At 51.3% G+C, this 16754-nt stretch overlaps 1 protein-coding gene across 2 annotated transcripts; it reads left to right on the top strand.

The window, feature by feature from the left end:
- Positions 1-642: 642 nt before the first annotated feature.
- P2ry2 (purinergic receptor P2Y2) lies at positions 643-16000 on the top strand. Of its 2 annotated transcripts, XM_021167157.3 has the most exons (3): positions 644-1146; positions 9284-9474; positions 13934-16000. In XM_021167157.3, exon 3 carries the CDS (start codon positions 13938-13940, stop codon positions 15057-15059), a length of 1122 nt encoding a protein of 373 aa, XP_021022816.1. In that variant the 5' UTR covers positions 644-1146; positions 9284-9474; positions 13934-13937; the 3' UTR covers positions 15060-16000. The 2 variants fall into 2 exon arrangements, with proteins under 2 accessions (XP_029336047.1, XP_021022816.1); XM_029480187.2 differs by lacking the exon at positions 9284-9474 and having other exon boundaries at positions 643-1146.
- The last annotated feature ends 754 nt before the right edge of the window (positions 16001-16754 follow it).

The following is a 16754-nucleotide window of genomic DNA, read 5'->3' on the forward strand; positions in this document are numbered from 1 at the left end:
AACTTGTCCGTTTATTTGGCTACCCCAAGACTCCCTGGATGGACACGAGAAGTAAGATCATGGAAAGACTGGCTTCATTTCACAGAAAATGTGTCTTTCAGTGCTAAAGGTGGCCTAGAACTTATACTAACAGATTCCTGAGTCAGAAATGGGAGGGGGCAGACACTCATTCATCCACCCCTTCACAGGACAGCAGTGAGATGGCTGATGTGGTCCTTGCCTTTTTTGAGCTCAAACTAGGACAGGAATGGGGTTTGTGATTACAGAAAGTCTTCAGAGCAGGCTAGAGAGAAGAATTGAGGCAGTTCAAGATGAGAGATCAAACTAAACCAGGACTTCAGGGACCCGTTAGTGACCTGAACGAAGAGCAAAAGCAGACGGAGGTGGTGAAGCCGGCAAAGATTTCTGCTGGTACCAGCAGTCTGAAAGAACATCCATCTATCCATCCGTAAGTGACACGGGATGGGGCAGCAGCGGAGGGAAGGCTGAGGGTCAGTATAAAGGTCCATCGGTGGACAGTGACAGGAGCCAGGCCAGCACAAAGCAAACCTTGTAAAACTTGGGCGCCGCTGAAAATCGGTGAGCTAAGCAGGTGACCTCTGCTCAGCCAGGACGGTCGCCTTCCGCCTCTCCCTGCTCAACAGCCGTGGCGGACACGCTGACCGGCGGCGACACTGACCGACCGCGTCCCCAAGCGGGTGGCAGACTGGAAGCATCTGTTTGGAAGGGTTGGGGGCGGCTCCGGCGTCTGCCCAGAGTCTGCCCCGCCCTCCTGCTCACAGCCAGGCTGTGGGGTGCGGAGCCGGGCGGAGTAGGGCGGGGACCGCGGCACTTCCAGGCACGTGGGACCCTGCGCCACTCGGCATGGGACTCGGGCACCAAGAACAGCGGCGGCGGCCCTTGGAGGGCACCAGCGCAGCGGGGAGGTGAGAGGTGCCGCCTAGAGGGGAGCGGACACCAAGAGAGGTCGCCAAGTGCGGCCTGGGGACGGGAGCGCCGGTCGAGTCAGCGCCAAACAGGGAGAGCCCATTACGTGACTCTGTCCCGAGGGCTCGGGCTCCCAGCCCTTGTACTGCGCAAAACTGGGCGGTGAGAGCCAGCTGCCGGTGCGCTGTTGAACTTTGTTTCCTCTAGAGCGTGATCTCGGTAAGTGACATCCTGGTGTGTTTACCTGCGTACTGGGGGAATCTGTGTGTTAGTGGGCAAATGCGCACACCCTTAGGGTGTGAGTGACTGAACTTAGTCTGTGTGTACCCCTGGGGCGTAAGTCTGTGGGCTAAGAGACCTGGAAATCCTGGAGACTTCTTCTTGCGCTTGCACTCTTAACTCTCTCCCCAGAGTCAGTCTGGGTAGCTCACTCGGTGTCAGTGAGGTATGGGAGGCAGTGGCAGCAGCAGCGGCGGCGGTGGGGTTGTGGGGTTGGGAGTGGGGGGTGGGAATGTGGGTGTGGGTTGCTAGTGCAATTTCATATAAGGACAGTTAAGACTTTAATCTGTCTGGAAACTTTTAATCGGGCAGGTGGTGCTGTATGAAGGGTCAGGCAGAAGAAAGACAGTGTCCACCTCACTAGGGCTACAGTGTGTGTGTGTGTGTGTGTGTGTGTGTGTGTGTGTGTGTGTGTTACTGATCTCCTGGAACTAGACCCAAGTGTAGATCCTTCTGGGAACTAGCCTTTCCAGTTTGGAGATTTATAGGGCTAGGTGACTGCTGTGCTCAGAATGGCATCCCTAGAGTCCCTGGGTCAGCAGCCTTGTTTTTGGATCAAGTTTGGAATAGTGGCTTTTGAAGATCAGGCTGGGGCGGCAGGGAAGTGTCAATTACCTGTGGGTGGGAGTGGGAGGAAGGAGAGTCTGTGAACAGACTCTACACCGCTGCCAGTGTGGGTTCTGCATGAAGGCTGGGGACAAGCCCTGCTGCGGAGGTCTGCCCCTCTCCTCCTCCATGCTTTGGATACTCCAGAGTTTTGAGGACATGGGCAAGTTGGCATACTGGGTAATCCTCAGAAATGGCTGCCCAGATGCAGAGCGAGGTTGTGGCCTTTCCGGGATCCCTTTTGCCCACCTACTCCAGGCACCAGATGAGCATGTGAGGATGTCACCAAGGCCTCATGGGTGACACCAGGAGTTCTTGAATTTCCTGGCTGCAGTCTTTCTTTTTTAATTAGAAGTGCTTATGCTACTATTGCAGTGTTGTTGAATTGTTACTTGTTACAGTTTGTAAGAATCCCTCGTCTTATCCTCCTCACATGAGAAAGGAGCTATTACCTTTATTTTGTAGATCAGAAACTAGAGGCTTGGAGAATGTCTTCTCTAAGGTCACAAAGCCACATAAATAAAACCTGGGACTCCGCTTACCTGCCCCAGCTGAGGCCTCCCTGCCCAGGGCCAGTTTCAGGATGAGGCACTGCTACTTATTTCTAGGCTGAGGGGAGTTTGATTACTACAGTGTCTCACTCTATGTCCTGGATGTCAGTCTATGGACCAGGCTGACCCCCAACTCACGGAGACCTGTCCATAGCCTAATTCTGGAACTCTAGGATTAAAGGCCAGCACCACCATGCCTGGCTGCCCCCGGGAGCCTTTCTTTGGGTCTTTCTTGTGGCCTAATTGCCCAGCTGTTTACGGGATGACCACCATTATCCCCAGGTCTGCTCACAGGACCAGGAAGATCTTGCTGACCTGCTAACTAAGAAGTGCCCTCTGATGCATCTCTTCTCTCTCCTAACTGCCTTCCCTGAGCCTGTCTGTGCACCCTTTAACCTATAGTTTCCTCCTGAGATGCCTTTGGGTCCCTAAGGCATCAGAAGAGCCTAACGGGAAGAACATGGCTGCAAGACCCTCCTTACTCTCTAGAGAAGCTGCTTAGTTATATTATGAAGCCAGGCCATCTCTTTCTCACTTTGTCCTTATTATCTGGCACAGATGGAGCACATAGCAGGTACCAGGGAGTAGTTGGGAAATGAGCAGCTGGGTGCTGTGGGTATTCAGAAGAGAAAGGCCTTGATCCATGAAGAGTCACTGTAGTGGATCCCTCTGTCCCAAGACAAGGTCTTATGTAGCCTAGGCTGGCCTTGAACTCAGTGTGTGGAATGACCTTAAACTTCTAATCTTTCTGCTTCCACCTCTTGAATGCTGGGCTCGTAGGCATGCACCCATTATATTTGGTGCTGGCAATCAAACCAAGGGCTTCCCTGCATTCTAGGTAAACATTCTACCAACTGAGCAACATCCTAGTCCTTCAGTCTCAAGAGAGTGTAGCTCTCTATTGCCCTGTCTCCCAAACCCTAGGGCATACATCAATCTTGATATTGAATGAGCAGCAGGATTCTCTGATGCAGAGAGTGACATCTGGACCCTGCTGGGCCCAACTGGATCCTCCATTTTGGTGTCCTATCCCTGCCACTGAAGAAGAAAGGCCTGGGCACTAGGTCTTCCTCTGGCTTGTATGGATACAGTGTCCTGAAGAGTGCCTAGCCTCCAGTGCCATTTGTAAGAGAGACTTTGGCCAAGCCTGTGCTTGGGTTGGGAAGGAGGCTGACAGGGAGTCCCGAAGCAAGATGCTAGTTCTTCTGCCTGCATCATTATAAGTACGGTGGTCCCCTACTCTCCAGACTCAGGTACTAACCACCTTCCATGTGGTACCATCTTTGTAAACTCTGAGAATGCCTTCCCTTTTAATCTGGAGAATACGCTCTCAGCTTGGCATTTGAGCCCTTTCAAATGAATTCCTTGGCCCCCACACATTCCATGCCACATAACCATCCAAGCCAGCCACTCATGACCTACTGGCACTTCCTCAACAGCCTGTCCCCTCGCCCACTGAGTCTGGCTTGGATTTCCTCCCTTCTCTTCTCTGTCTTCTTCACAACCCTAAGTTATCTATTAAGGTCCAACTCCTTGGGAAAAGCTTCCACTGACCACCTCCCCAAGATACAAGTTGTCCTGACGGTGGCCCTGAGTTCTTAGTCCCTTTGTTCCTTTTGAAGATGGTTGGATCTCCCAAAATGACCTAAACATTCCTGGGTCTTTTCCCAAAGCTTGACTGGGCACTCTTCTGGACCTGGAAGAGTTAACCCTCTGAAGCCATGCCTGTAGAGACATTGGCAGCTAGAGCTTTGTGGCTCTTAGGACTGCAGGTTATGGTTATGTTAATCTGAGCACAAATACCTGGGGTTCTGAGAATCTCAGCCAAAGGCTTTCTAGAGCCACGAGAAACACAACTTCGGATACAACACCTGCTTCAGCAGGCAAACTGAAGGAACAGCATGGGATTCAGGCACTCTGGGATTAGACTCTGAGAGCTGCTGGCCTGGGAACATTCCAAAAGTGCTCCAAGAAGACAGTTTCCATCCCATAGCCTCCTGTGCATCCTATAATGTATGCCCAGATTCTCCCATCTCATAAGCTGGATGCTTCCTGCTCCTTCCCAGACAAGATCACAGTTTAGACCACGACCTCTGTCTCTGCTGGAGACCCAGGGCAGACACTCTCGTGAGCAGTGTTGTAGGATCCTAGAATTCAGTGTTTTCCTGTCATGATGGGGAGATATTGCCTGCAAGTCAAGTATACATCCTGCTTCCCATAAGCCCCACCCCAATCACTCCCATGTCTTATTCATTCTTAGTGAACTGCCCTGTGGATCTGTGACTCTTCCAGTTTGACCAGTAGGAACTTACACTCAGAGACAGGATCTGACTAGACCCAGACTACACAGTGTAACAGGCTCCAAGTTGGAGCCTGAGCCCAGGGCTCTTGCCTCTTGGGTCTCACTGGAGGCATGCAGGTGTGATTGGCTGAGGTAGAGTCCAGGACTTTGTGGTTCTGAGTCATTCAGCCCATCTCTGAAGTCCTGTACTGCACTCAGCTGAGCTGGGCCACTTAGGATCAGTGGTTTGGAGTCCTGCCCTGGTTAGGTAGACCCTTTCTCCTTAGGAGTCTCAGCTTTGAGCACTCAGTGCTGCCTCAGCCTCAGTGAGTGGCTCCCACAGCGGAGATTGTGGGAGGTTTAGGGAAAGTGCTGTAGAGCACAGGGACCTCGTAGGGGAGGCCTCATACCACACACACATACGCACACTCACACTTACACACACATTCACACACACAGACACATACATACACACACTTACGCATACACACACTCACACTTACACACATACATACACACATTCACACAGACACACTCACACATACACTCACACTTATACTTACAAACACATACACATATACAAGCATTCACATATATTCACACACATTCACACACATTCACACACAAACACATTCACACACACATACTCACACTCACACTTATACTTACACACACATGCACACATATAAACAGTCATACACATTCACACACACATTCACAATATACACAAACACACTCACACACACACACTGACACACTTGCACACATGCACACATATGAACATTCACACACATTCATACACATACACTTACACACGTACATACACATTAACACAGACACATTCACACACATACACACACTCACACTTATACTTACATACATACATACATTCACACAGACACACTCACACACACATACATACACTCACACTTACACTTACACACACATGCACACATATAAACATTCATACACACACAGACAGACACCATCTGATAACATCAGAGGTCACCCCTGAATTGTGTCCCCAGACTAGCCACTGTGCTCAGTGCTCATGATGTAATTAATATACCAGGCACAGCTGAGGGGAACTGCTGTCCTCTAGCCCCTTGGAGGACATTTGGGAGGGGACAGGCAGTGACTTCTTAATCTTCTGTTACCCTGTACTTCGCTCAGCCACAGGGGTGCTTAGTGGTTCAGGCCATCTTGCCCAGATTTGTGCTCTCTCCTCTCTCCACCCACCTGATACCTACTCATCTTTCTAACCACAAGTCAGGTGATCTTTTCTCTAGGAAGCCTCCCCCGACCACCAGGGCCTCCTTTCCCAGCTGGGCCTCCCAGGCTTCCTTCAAGCCTGGCACCCTGGCTGTCATTGTCTGTTTCTGGGTGTGCCGCCCTGACCTTGACAGCGAACTTCTTGAGAATAGGGAAGAATTTAAGCTTTGAGTCACCAGGTAATCTGCACTGGGGCAATCTGGGGACAGAGGGGAACGTGGAAAGCTCTGGACAGCCCCATCCCTTGCCCCCATCTCCCACCCCCACCCCATACACTCACCATCCACCCCTTCCCCCAGCCCTGAGGACAGGATGGGGTGTGATCTTAGGTCAGCCTGGCTGTACCCTTGCCACTGTGGCCTCACCTGTAATTCCTGCAAGAGTACTTGCTCCACGCATCTTTTAGGGGTACCCCATCCCTCCTCTCTCTGCCCTAAACGGCAATCTCCTCTCTTACTATTCTGTAATGTGAGTGTGGCTTTTTTATTGATCTCAACAGCTCACAAGCAAGTTCCGTTTCATTAAGAGGAGAGTGACCAGCAGGCTATGGGGTTGACAGCCCTGTCCAGCCAACAACTGAGAAGGGCAGAAGACATTCCCTGCCACCCTGTGCTCTCTCCTGCCTCTTGATGCTGTTTTAAGTCCAGGTCCTCAGTGCCCCCTCCCCAAAATCTCTTCTTGACAAAGGCAGGTGGGAAGCAGGGGTCTCTGATAGAACACTTTCCCCTGCCAGGCTGGACAGGGTCCACCAGCCTAGCAGGTGGCACATTCCAGAGCCACCCTAGCAAAGGAGCTGGAATGTTGTCTAACCACCCAGGAAATTCCGCTGCCAGACTAAGAGTAGCCGCTTCCTCCTCCTTTAGACTCACTAGCCTAGGACTAGTAAGAAAGAAACAAGGAGTCAGGGGAAAGGCCAGAGCAGAGGCAGGGGGTTCTACCCATTGGGCTTGGCTTTGCCTTTGACTCTCTGGGGGTCTTGATTGAGACCTCGAGCCTCCTACTTTGTGGTCTTAGTTTTTTTAACCTGAGAAATGGGTACATCTTGGCGTCATCCCAGTTGGGAAGTCCTGAGGGGTCCATCCCTGGTTCTGCAGGTTGGGACCTTCTCTGCTGGAGATGGAGCAGAGAGCCAGAGCTTGGGAGGTTGGAGTCAAAGATGAATGGGCAGGGGCTCCCTGGGGATGGGACTTGAACCTTGCAGGGTAGGGGGTAGTGGCCAAGGGCACAGCAGAGCTCTGTTTTTTGCTGCTTTTGTGGCCCTGGGAGGTTACTTTAGCCTGTTGGAGCCTTCAGATTAAATATGAAGAGACTTATGAAGCCACCTAACATAGAAATGGTTACAGAGAATGCTCAGCTCTCGAGAGGAAATAGATGGTAGAAGATGAGGGAAGCTGTTACTAAACGAGATGGAACAACGTGACTGCTTCAGTTGTACTGAGACAGGAGGATAAGGGAGAAGGTAAAGATGGCAGATCTTCTAGTAGGGTGGCAGGAACCAGTTCGGCTAGGACTTGAGGTAAAGCTGAGGGCCTTGGACGCTGCCTGACAGTACTAGGGAGCTATGGAGGGTTTGAGCTCACGGTGGTCATGTGATCAAAGGTGGGCATCAAGAAGACAATGTGACTGGAGAGTTAAGGTTGGAAAGGCAGGGCAGAGGGAGGTGAGGACTGCAGCAAGGAGAATGGGAGGGGTTCAGAGGGAAGGAAAGGTTGGCTCTAGGTCTGCATCGGGCAAAGGGCATAGGGAAAGGTTAGCCCTACATCTGCGCCAGGCAAAGGGCATAAAGGCACATCTAAGAGCTGCACTGGTTGAACTGGTAGGACTTGCTGAGTAGTAGGCATCTGATAGGGTGGAGAGTTGCCATGGCAACCTAGAAGGATGGTGGAGGACGTCTTCTGCCTTACTTAGCTGATTGGTTAGGTACCTCCTGAGGACAGACCTCAGGGGATGTGCCTGGATGGGGCAAGGTGAAAGGGGAGCTCCTTCATCTTGCCACCAAGACCTTGAGCAGGCAGCCAGATAGCAGCCCACAGTCTGGACCATGTCAGCCTGAGATGCCAGGGCTGGATGCATCAAGTCATCAGTGGCTGGAAGCCACTTCCCAGGCCCACCCTTGGTCCTCCTCCTGCAGCCACCCATCTCCTACTGCTCTCCTATAAACACCTCTAGCTTAGAGGCTCCACCGCCCCACTGTTAAGACAGTAAGCAGATGGGAAAAGATATTCATGGGGATGAAAGCATAGCTCAGTGGTATAGCATTAGTCTGTCATGCTTCAGGCCCTAGCACCAAAAAAACCCAAAGTGTGTATGTGTGTGTGTGTGTGTGTGTGTCTGTCTGTCTGTCTCAGTTACTAAAGCTTTCCTAGCATACCTGAAGCCTAGGTCATCTACCCCAGCACCACATAAACAGAATGTGGTGGTACATGTCTATAATGCCAGCACTTGGGAAGTAAGGATAGAATCAGAAAGGCAAGTTCATCCTCAACTATACAGTGAGATCGGCCTGAGATGTATAGCTCTGTGTTAAAAGAAAAAAATTATTCAGAAAACTTCTGGTAGGTTCTGGGACCCGTCCACACAGAGGGCTTCTTGCACTAGGCAGCTATCCTCTCTCTAGCATATGCCAAATAGCCTGTGCCTGCTGTCTGTGAGGGGCTCCCAGCTCAGCTCCATCCTTGAGTTTCATCCTCCATTAAATGAGGATTCAGCACAGGTAGCTTCCAGAGGCTGTACCAGGCCCCATCTAGACCATGTCAATATGTCCACTGCGTGTACACAGGAGTGTGAATGTGTGTGCTCTGGGTGTGTATGTGCATTTGTACGTGTGTGTTTGTGTGTGTGTGTGTGTGTGTGTGTGTGTGTGTGTGTGTGTAAAACACCTGTGGAGGAATGTCTAGATGTGGAATGAAGTGGAGGGGATTCCAGCTAGACACCTATCCTGGACAAAGGTATGTTAGCATTCATGTGCAGTATATGCTGGGCCAAGAGGGTATTGACCGTTTCCTGCTATGGGACTAAAGTGCAGAACCAGGACCAAAGGAAGGGACACTGGAGACTTGGCTCAGCTCTGCAAGATACCAAGGGAGATCTTTCACAATGCCTCCTTCCTGTTAAAGGGGGTGCAGAGAGTGAGGCTATGAACAGCCCATTCCTGGAACATATGAGTGAGCAGGGGATAGCAGGATGTGTGGGTGTGCAGAGGGCACTGTGACCAGGCAAGCACACCGAGTCTCTTCTTGGCTTCTTTGGGGCCACAGTTAAAGAAGAGGAGGCAATCCATAGGGGAAGAGAGAGAGAGGGAATAAAACATGGCCTGGTTGACAGATTCTGAGCCCACATTTGCTTCTTCATCTCTGGGTGTCTACAGGAGTCCTCCGGGCAGCTGCTTGCCTTGAAAAATGCTGGAGGCTGGGCGGGGGCCCAGGCCTGGGAACCTGTTCTTCCTGTTTCCTGCCTCAGTCCCAGCAGCTGGTCCAGACCTGTGCATATGTGAGTGAAGAACTGGAGCAGGCACTGAGCATCCTCACCACCCCAAGAGCAGGAGCTGATCAGGTCCAGGTGTGTGAGGAGAGACACTGGCTGGGGGATGGGCATTCTGTATGCATGTGCATTGAGTCCTGCTTATATCAATGTGACCGGAGACAGGGACCCTGCTCTGCTCATTTATCCCAGGCTCTGTTGAATTCAGGCTCTGGAGCCACACAGCCCTTGGTGTCAAGCCTAGTTGTTTCCAATTCCTTCCCATATAACCAAAACAAATAGCTTGCGTAGATATTTATACCAGGGACTGAACGCTGCCTTGTGGGAGCTGCTTAAACCTAATCCGATCCCCACTGAACAGGAAGGGTAGCAGAGGGGACTGCAGGATATGAAGCTGATGAGACAGAGCCATAGATGGGCCAAGCGAAGTATGGGACTGCCTTAGCCTACCGACCAGTCCCTAGAATGCATTCATAGACTGTTTCCGTGGCTCCAGAAGGGCAGGGCAAAGTCTTCCGGATTGTATTAAGGTTGACCAAGAGGTGGTGTAAGGATCCTTCTGGGGCAGGAGAAGGGCTTGGGTGGGCTGGGTCCCATGACTCCTGTGCTCAGTTCCTCTGGGTTCCCGTGGCTTCCAGTGCTTCATTTACCCATCCGTTCATTCATCCTTTCTTTCTTACAACAACTGCTTGCATCTTGGGCTGCTAGCTGGGCCCTAGGTACAGAGACAATCATCACATGGATCCAGCCCTCAACGAAGTATGTTGAGGAGGGAGTAGAAGGACAGATTGCCACCAGGCTGGAGAAAAGGGTTGAGGGGCTGGCGAACTGAGAAAGTTCCAGTGATTGAGAAAGAACCTGGAGAAATGGCTGGGATGTGTCTGTAAAGGATCATTCTGGGAAGACTTTTGGGACAGTCCGTACAACGTTAACAAAGATAATCAGGCCTGGGCTGGTTGGTTCACTTCTCCATTAAGCTGGGAGTTCTTGGGACACAGCCAGCAAGACCTGGGTATAGCAGAGCCAGCCAGTGTGAGAGGACCAGTGACGGAGTCAGACGGAGCAGTCTCCATAGAGCTGAGATCACTAATCAGTGCTAAGGGAGAGGACTGGGGGGCTAGCAAGCCAGCTTTCCAGGCTGGTGAGTTGGCCCAGGGAAGGAGAGGACAGGCAGTGTCCGTCTGGAACGGGGCCATCGTGATAGAGTTTCCAGCTGGCTTAGAGGGCAGAGGCCAGGATGTCTGAAAACAGGTGGAAAGGGAAGCTCCTTGGTTCTGGGGACAAGGAAGTTCCACCCCGTCCTTTAGTGTCAGAGATTCCATGGGCAAGGAACAGCAGGGAGCTAGTGACCTTGACTAGAGAGCTGGGCATGTGGAGAGCAGTGAAGGGCAGGAGTGGAGCAGACATGACGGGCACGTGGGTTAGAAGAAGCTGCCCCCTTTCTCCAGTGGGGCAGCGCTTCTCCTGAGGGGAGTTTGGCACTACCATTCTCCCAGGCGGGGATTTGAGCCCTGAGATGAAAGAGGACTTCTTAGCCGGGACTCTCATGTTCAGTCTGCCGTGCCCTGCGGTCCAGGTGCCCTGCGGTCCAGGATGCCTGCTCCCTGCCGGCAGCTGAAACTGATGTTGTTATTGTCGCTTTTGCTTTGCTTCCTTTTAGACAGAGAGAATGTAGATCTATTATGAAAAAGTGAGCAGAAAATTCCATACGGTGCTTCCAAAGGAGGAGCACTACAGTTTAAGAAACGCTTTTGTCGTTAAACTTGCGATTTCTTGGGGCTGCAGAGAGGGCCCAGCAGCTTTCTTGCGGAGGAGCCAGGTTTGATTCTCATTTGGTGGTTCACAACCATTTGTAACTCCAGCTCCAGAGAACCAACCGGATGCCTTCTTCAGCCTGCGTGACACAGCACACGTATATCCAGGCAGAAACTCATATGCCTACATTATAAAATTCATATTTCCGAGCTGAAAATGGTTCAGGGGTTAAGAGTAATTGCTGTTCTTTTAGAGGACCCAGGGCCCACATGGTGGCTCACAACCAACCCTAACTCCAGTTCCAGCAGACCTAACCTGCCTTCGGAACTCTACAGGCATTAGACACACACATGTGCACAGGTGCACACATGCAGGCAAGACATTCATATGCATAGAATAAATCAAAGGTTTTTTCTTTATTTTGAATCTGTCTAATAAAATAAGATTTAGCTGCACGATCTTGCTCTCTGTAGCCATACTGAATTATTAGCTCAGGAAAATGAAGGTAAAAGAAGCTGACAATTCACTACCACATTGTATTAGGTCAAGTCTTGCCTTGGGCCCCTTTGGGTAAAACTTTTCTACTCTAGCCCAAGAAGACTTGTCATTTTCTTATTCGTGCACATACTTCATGCCTGTTGCTTATTTGTTTTGTGTATATGTCTGTGGTACACATGTGCCACAGTGCCCATGTAACGGTCAGAGGACCACTTGGGAGAGTCACTCCTTTTACCAAGGTGGGGTCCTTGGCCTCGGGTCATTAGTCTTGGCAGCAGGTGCCTTTATCAGCTGAGTCATTTCACCTGCCCCTCACTGTTCTGAGACAGTCTTTCTAGGTAGCCAGGCTGGCTTCAGACTCCTTCTGCTCCTGCCTCAGCCTCCCGAGTGCTAGGATGGCAGATGTGGGCCTCCTCACCCTGGTCTGAAAGAGCTCTTAGTGGCCACAGGGTGGAATTCAGAGAGAAAGAGAGATGGCTACTTGCCCTCCAGCCATTCCTTGTCCACTGGCTGGCCAGGCCCTGTGATCAGGGGCAAAGTACAAGCCTCAAAGATGGTAGAAAGTCATCGGGTGCAAAAGGTACCAGGGAAGGCCCAGAAGAGCTAAACTTACTCCTCTAGAGAAACTCCCACTCCCCCCCTCATCCCACAGCAACCCCAGACTCCCCTGTGCTCTCCAGGAAGGTCACTGCCCCATATGGTTGTCCCCTCACAGGTTGAGAACAGGATTGCTCTTTGCAGACGTAAAAGGACCAGAATATAGCAATAACACTTAAAAAAAAAAAAAGTTGAGCCAGGCAGTGGTGGTGCACATCTTTATTGTCTGAACTTGGGAAGCAGAGGCAGGTGAATCTCTATGAGTTTGAGGTCAGCCTCAAGTTCCAGACAGGCAGGGCTACATGGAGAAACCCTGCCTCAAAAACAAAACAAAACAAAACCAAAAGGTTGAACAAGGGCTAAAGAGATAGGTGTATTGTTGGTTAGGATCATTTGTGGTTCTTGCAGAGGACTGGGGTTCTGTTACCAGTACCCACAGAGAGTGTACTGGTTTCCATAGCTTCAGTTCTAGTGAGTCCCCTGAGCTCTGCAGGAACCAGTCACACACATGGTGCACAGTTATAGACACAAGCAAAACACTCATACACATAAAATAAAAGTTAAACATTTAAGAAGAAAGATGGACAAGAAACTGGGTGATGGAATAGGGGACCCTTGCATATACCCTCCAGTCCCCAGAGACTAGATGATGGGTTTTGAAGCTGAGAGCTCTTGAGGACTTAGGCATGCTGGATGCGCTGACCAGAAAAACTCAGTGGGCAATGAGCACTGGGGTGCAGCAGAGGGTCAGTCTTGAGGCCACTTCCTATACTTTGAAATTGTACCCTTCTGGGATCCCCAGATCTCTGTCCCAAGCCTCTGAGTCCTCAGTCTTGGACTATCTGATCCAGGGGTTTAGAGCAAGGGGGTCATTGGGTTCAAGAGTAAGTATTTTAGACTTTGAAGGCCATGTGGTCTTGATCAGAACTGCTCAGCACAACAGATGGGCATGGCTGTGTTCCAACACTGCTTCTCCTACAAAGACAGGCTGCTGGGCTGGAGTCAATTGCTCACCCTGTTGTGAAGTTAGAATTGCATGATGTTGGTTTCCATGGATCTCACAAGTTTCTGGGGCTTTAGGAGATTCTGGGTGCAGGAGGGGGTGCAGGTCACATGACAATACAAGTTTTGATTTGGAGCTGGGCAGTGGTGGTGCATACCTTTGATTCTACCACTCAGGAGACAGAGACAGAGGCAGGTGGATCACTGAGTTTGAGGCCAGTCTGGTCTACAGAGTGAGTTCTAGGATATCCAGGGCAACACAGAGAAACCCTGTCTTGTGGGGAAAAAAGCCTGGATTTGGGTAAACAAGTTTTGTTGTTGTTGTTGTTGTTGATGATGATGATGATGATGATGATGATGGTCTTTGGGTTGCTTTGTTCTGTTTGTTTGTTTTTCAGACAGGGTCTTACTTACTATGTAGCCCAGGCTACCCAAGCAAACCTTCAACACACAATTCTTTACCTCTGTTTCCTAAGTGTTAGGAATATAGGAGTGAGTCACTACATCTGGCTTAGGCAAATCTTTAGTATGTGTGTTGGTAGGGTATGAACCCAGGGCCTCCTGCATGCCAAGCAAGTGATCTATCACCAAGCTATACCTCCAGCCTTAGGCAAGTCTTAGCAAGTCCCCTCCACCTCTGAGCCCAGTCATGACGGCTTTCTTACCACACCTCCCTTTCCTGCAGGGCAATGGCAGCAGACCTGGAACCCTGGAATAGCACCATCAATGGCACCTGGGAGGGGGACGAACTGGGCTACAAGTGTCGCTTCAACGAGGACTTCAAGTACGTGCTGCTGCCCGTGTCCTATGGCGTGGTGTGCGTGCTCGGGTTGTGCCTGAACGTCGTGGCTCTCTACATCTTCCTATGCCGCCTCAAAACCTGGAACGCCTCCACCACCTACATGTTTCACCTGGCAGTTTCGGACTCTCTCTACGCAGCGTCCCTGCCGCTGTTGGTTTATTACTACGCCCGGGGTGACCACTGGCCATTTAGCACGGTGCTCTGCAAGCTGGTGCGTTTCCTCTTCTACACCAACCTCTACTGCAGCATCCTCTTCCTCACCTGCATCAGCGTGCACCGGTGCCTGGGGGTCCTGCGCCCTCTGCACTCCCTGCGCTGGGGCCGGGCCCGTTATGCCCGCCGGGTGGCTGCGGTTGTGTGGGTGCTGGTGCTGGCCTGCCAGGCACCCGTGCTCTACTTTGTCACCACCAGCGTGCGGGGAACCCGGATCACTTGCCACGACACCTCGGCCCGAGAGCTCTTTAGCCATTTTGTGGCTTACAGCTCCGTCATGCTGGGTCTGCTTTTTGCTGTGCCCTTTTCCGTAATCCTGGTCTGTTACGTGCTCATGGCCCGGCGGCTGCTCAAACCGGCTTATGGGACCACTGGAGGTCTGCCTCGGGCCAAGCGCAAGTCTGTGCGCACCATTGCCTTGGTCCTGGCCGTCTTTGCCCTCTGCTTCCTGCCTTTCCACGTCACGCGCACCCTCTACTACTCCTTCCGATCACTTGACCTCAGCTGCCACACCCTCAACGCCATCAACATGGCATATAAGATCACCCGGCCGCTGGCCAGCGCCAACAGTTGTCTAGACCCCGTACTCTACTTCCTAGCAGGGCAGAGACTTGTCCGCTTTGCCCGAGATGCCAAGCCACCCACGGAGCCTACCCCCAGCCCACAGGCTCGTCGCAAGCTGGGCCTGCACAGGCCTAACAGAACTGTGAGGAAAGATTTGTCAGTCAGCAGTGACTACTCAAGACGGACAGAGTCTACACCAGCTGGAAGTGAGACTAAGGACATTCGGCTATAGCACCTCAGTCAGGTGTCAGTTTATGTAGAGGAGCTGTAGGGGACCAAGGCTTGTTAAAAGGGCTGACATCCTCCGATGTGGATCAACAGCTCTCACTTGGCAAGGGTTCAGGATACTCATCTTGTAGTCCCAAGAGTAGCAGGACTCCAAAGTCCCCAATCATTTGTATGTGTGAGTTGGGAAAACCATATCTTAAGAAAGGCAATGCCACCCGACTCCTATGCAGACAGCTGCCATTCCTGCCGAGGTACCTAGGCTGAGGTTTAGCCTCCCAAATCCAAGGGAGAAGCAGGCTCAGAGAGGACACAGCTCTGCCTAGTACAGGCTAGCTACCTGGATTAGGAGTAGAATCACAAGGTGACTGGAGGGCTCTTGTTCTCATGGTGATGTAGGATGGACCTGGGCACGATGGACTTAGCTCAGAGGAGGACCCTCAGGCCAAGAGACAAACATCTAAGAGCTAATGTCAGGTCCCTGGAGATTCCTCTGGGCTGGCAGCAGGTGGGAACCGTAACTTAAATGAAGGGCTGTGCTACCCATTGGGCCGTGCTCTGGGGCATGACCTGGGAAGCTGTCACCACCCACACAAAGGCCTGTTATCTCTGCCACCTGCCTTCCTTCAGTAGTAGGAAGTCTTGGACGGGATGTGTGTGTGGGGTGATCCCTCCTCAGTCCCCCAGGTCAACCCTGCCTTTCAGCCACTTGTTTTCTGTATTGTACTGTGCCAAGCATGGAGAAGAGTCAAATAGGGTTCTGGTTCTTGGGGTTCCCCAGTTCACAAAACCTCTCATGTGCTGGCAAATGTCAAACCATTAACTGAACTGGGTTGGGGAGGGGCTTTTATTTATAACACTGCCAATCCCTGTGGTGCAAGCAACCCCACTGTGGCCAATCCTATTTCAATTTCAAATTACCAATACAAAGGCGAACCCATTGCAAAATTCCTGAAAAATCAACTGGTTCTTTTTTCTGGGCTCGTGGGGGAGGGTAGTGTAGCTGATCAGGCTCATCTCGGAGAACCAAAGGCAGACTTCGAATTAGCCATGTAGCTGAAAGTGGCCTTGAACCTCTTACCCTCTCGCCTCCATTGACAAAGTGCTGGGATTACAGGTAGATGCCACACCTATCCAACAACTGGTTCTTAAAAGCAGATGCAGGGTACTTCAGCACAAACCATGCTGACTAGCTGGGACCGTGTGAGCCCCAGTCAAGGAGGGGTCCCTGGAATGCATGACAGTGGACCATGCCAGCTCTGGAGTTTAGGTAGGAATGGGCAAAGGTGACAAGCCTCATGATCTCAAGGACAGGAGGTCCCTGTAAGGACCCTCTCCCCATTCCACCCTGCCCATCTCCTCTATCTCCCCTCTCCCCTCTCAGCCATTAAAGCTGAGGCATAACTAGTTGTTCTCTGTGCATTTTGTTGCTTTGATTTGGAGTCTTGCAATGTGGCTCAGAATACTTAGAATCCCTGGGCTCAAAGGACTCATTACAACTCCCCCAAGTAGCTGGTTTATGAGCACAGTCTCTTTATACAGCTCACCTCCAGAGCACCCTTCAATGACAAGAAGCCATCACAGGCCAGGACCCAACTAATGATTCTGCAGTGTGTCATTCAGAGTCACCTGCCCAGCAGAGCGTGAGATGCCCACCCCACACATTCGATGTTCATACTACAGCTAATGTACCTGGACCCCC

This window comes from Mus caroli, unplaced genomic scaffold (assembly GCF_978045245.1).
Source record: "Mus caroli unplaced genomic scaffold, Mus_caroli_1 scaffold_8, whole genome shotgun sequence".
Taxonomy (NCBI): Eukaryota; Metazoa; Chordata; class Mammalia; order Rodentia; family Muridae; genus Mus; species Mus caroli.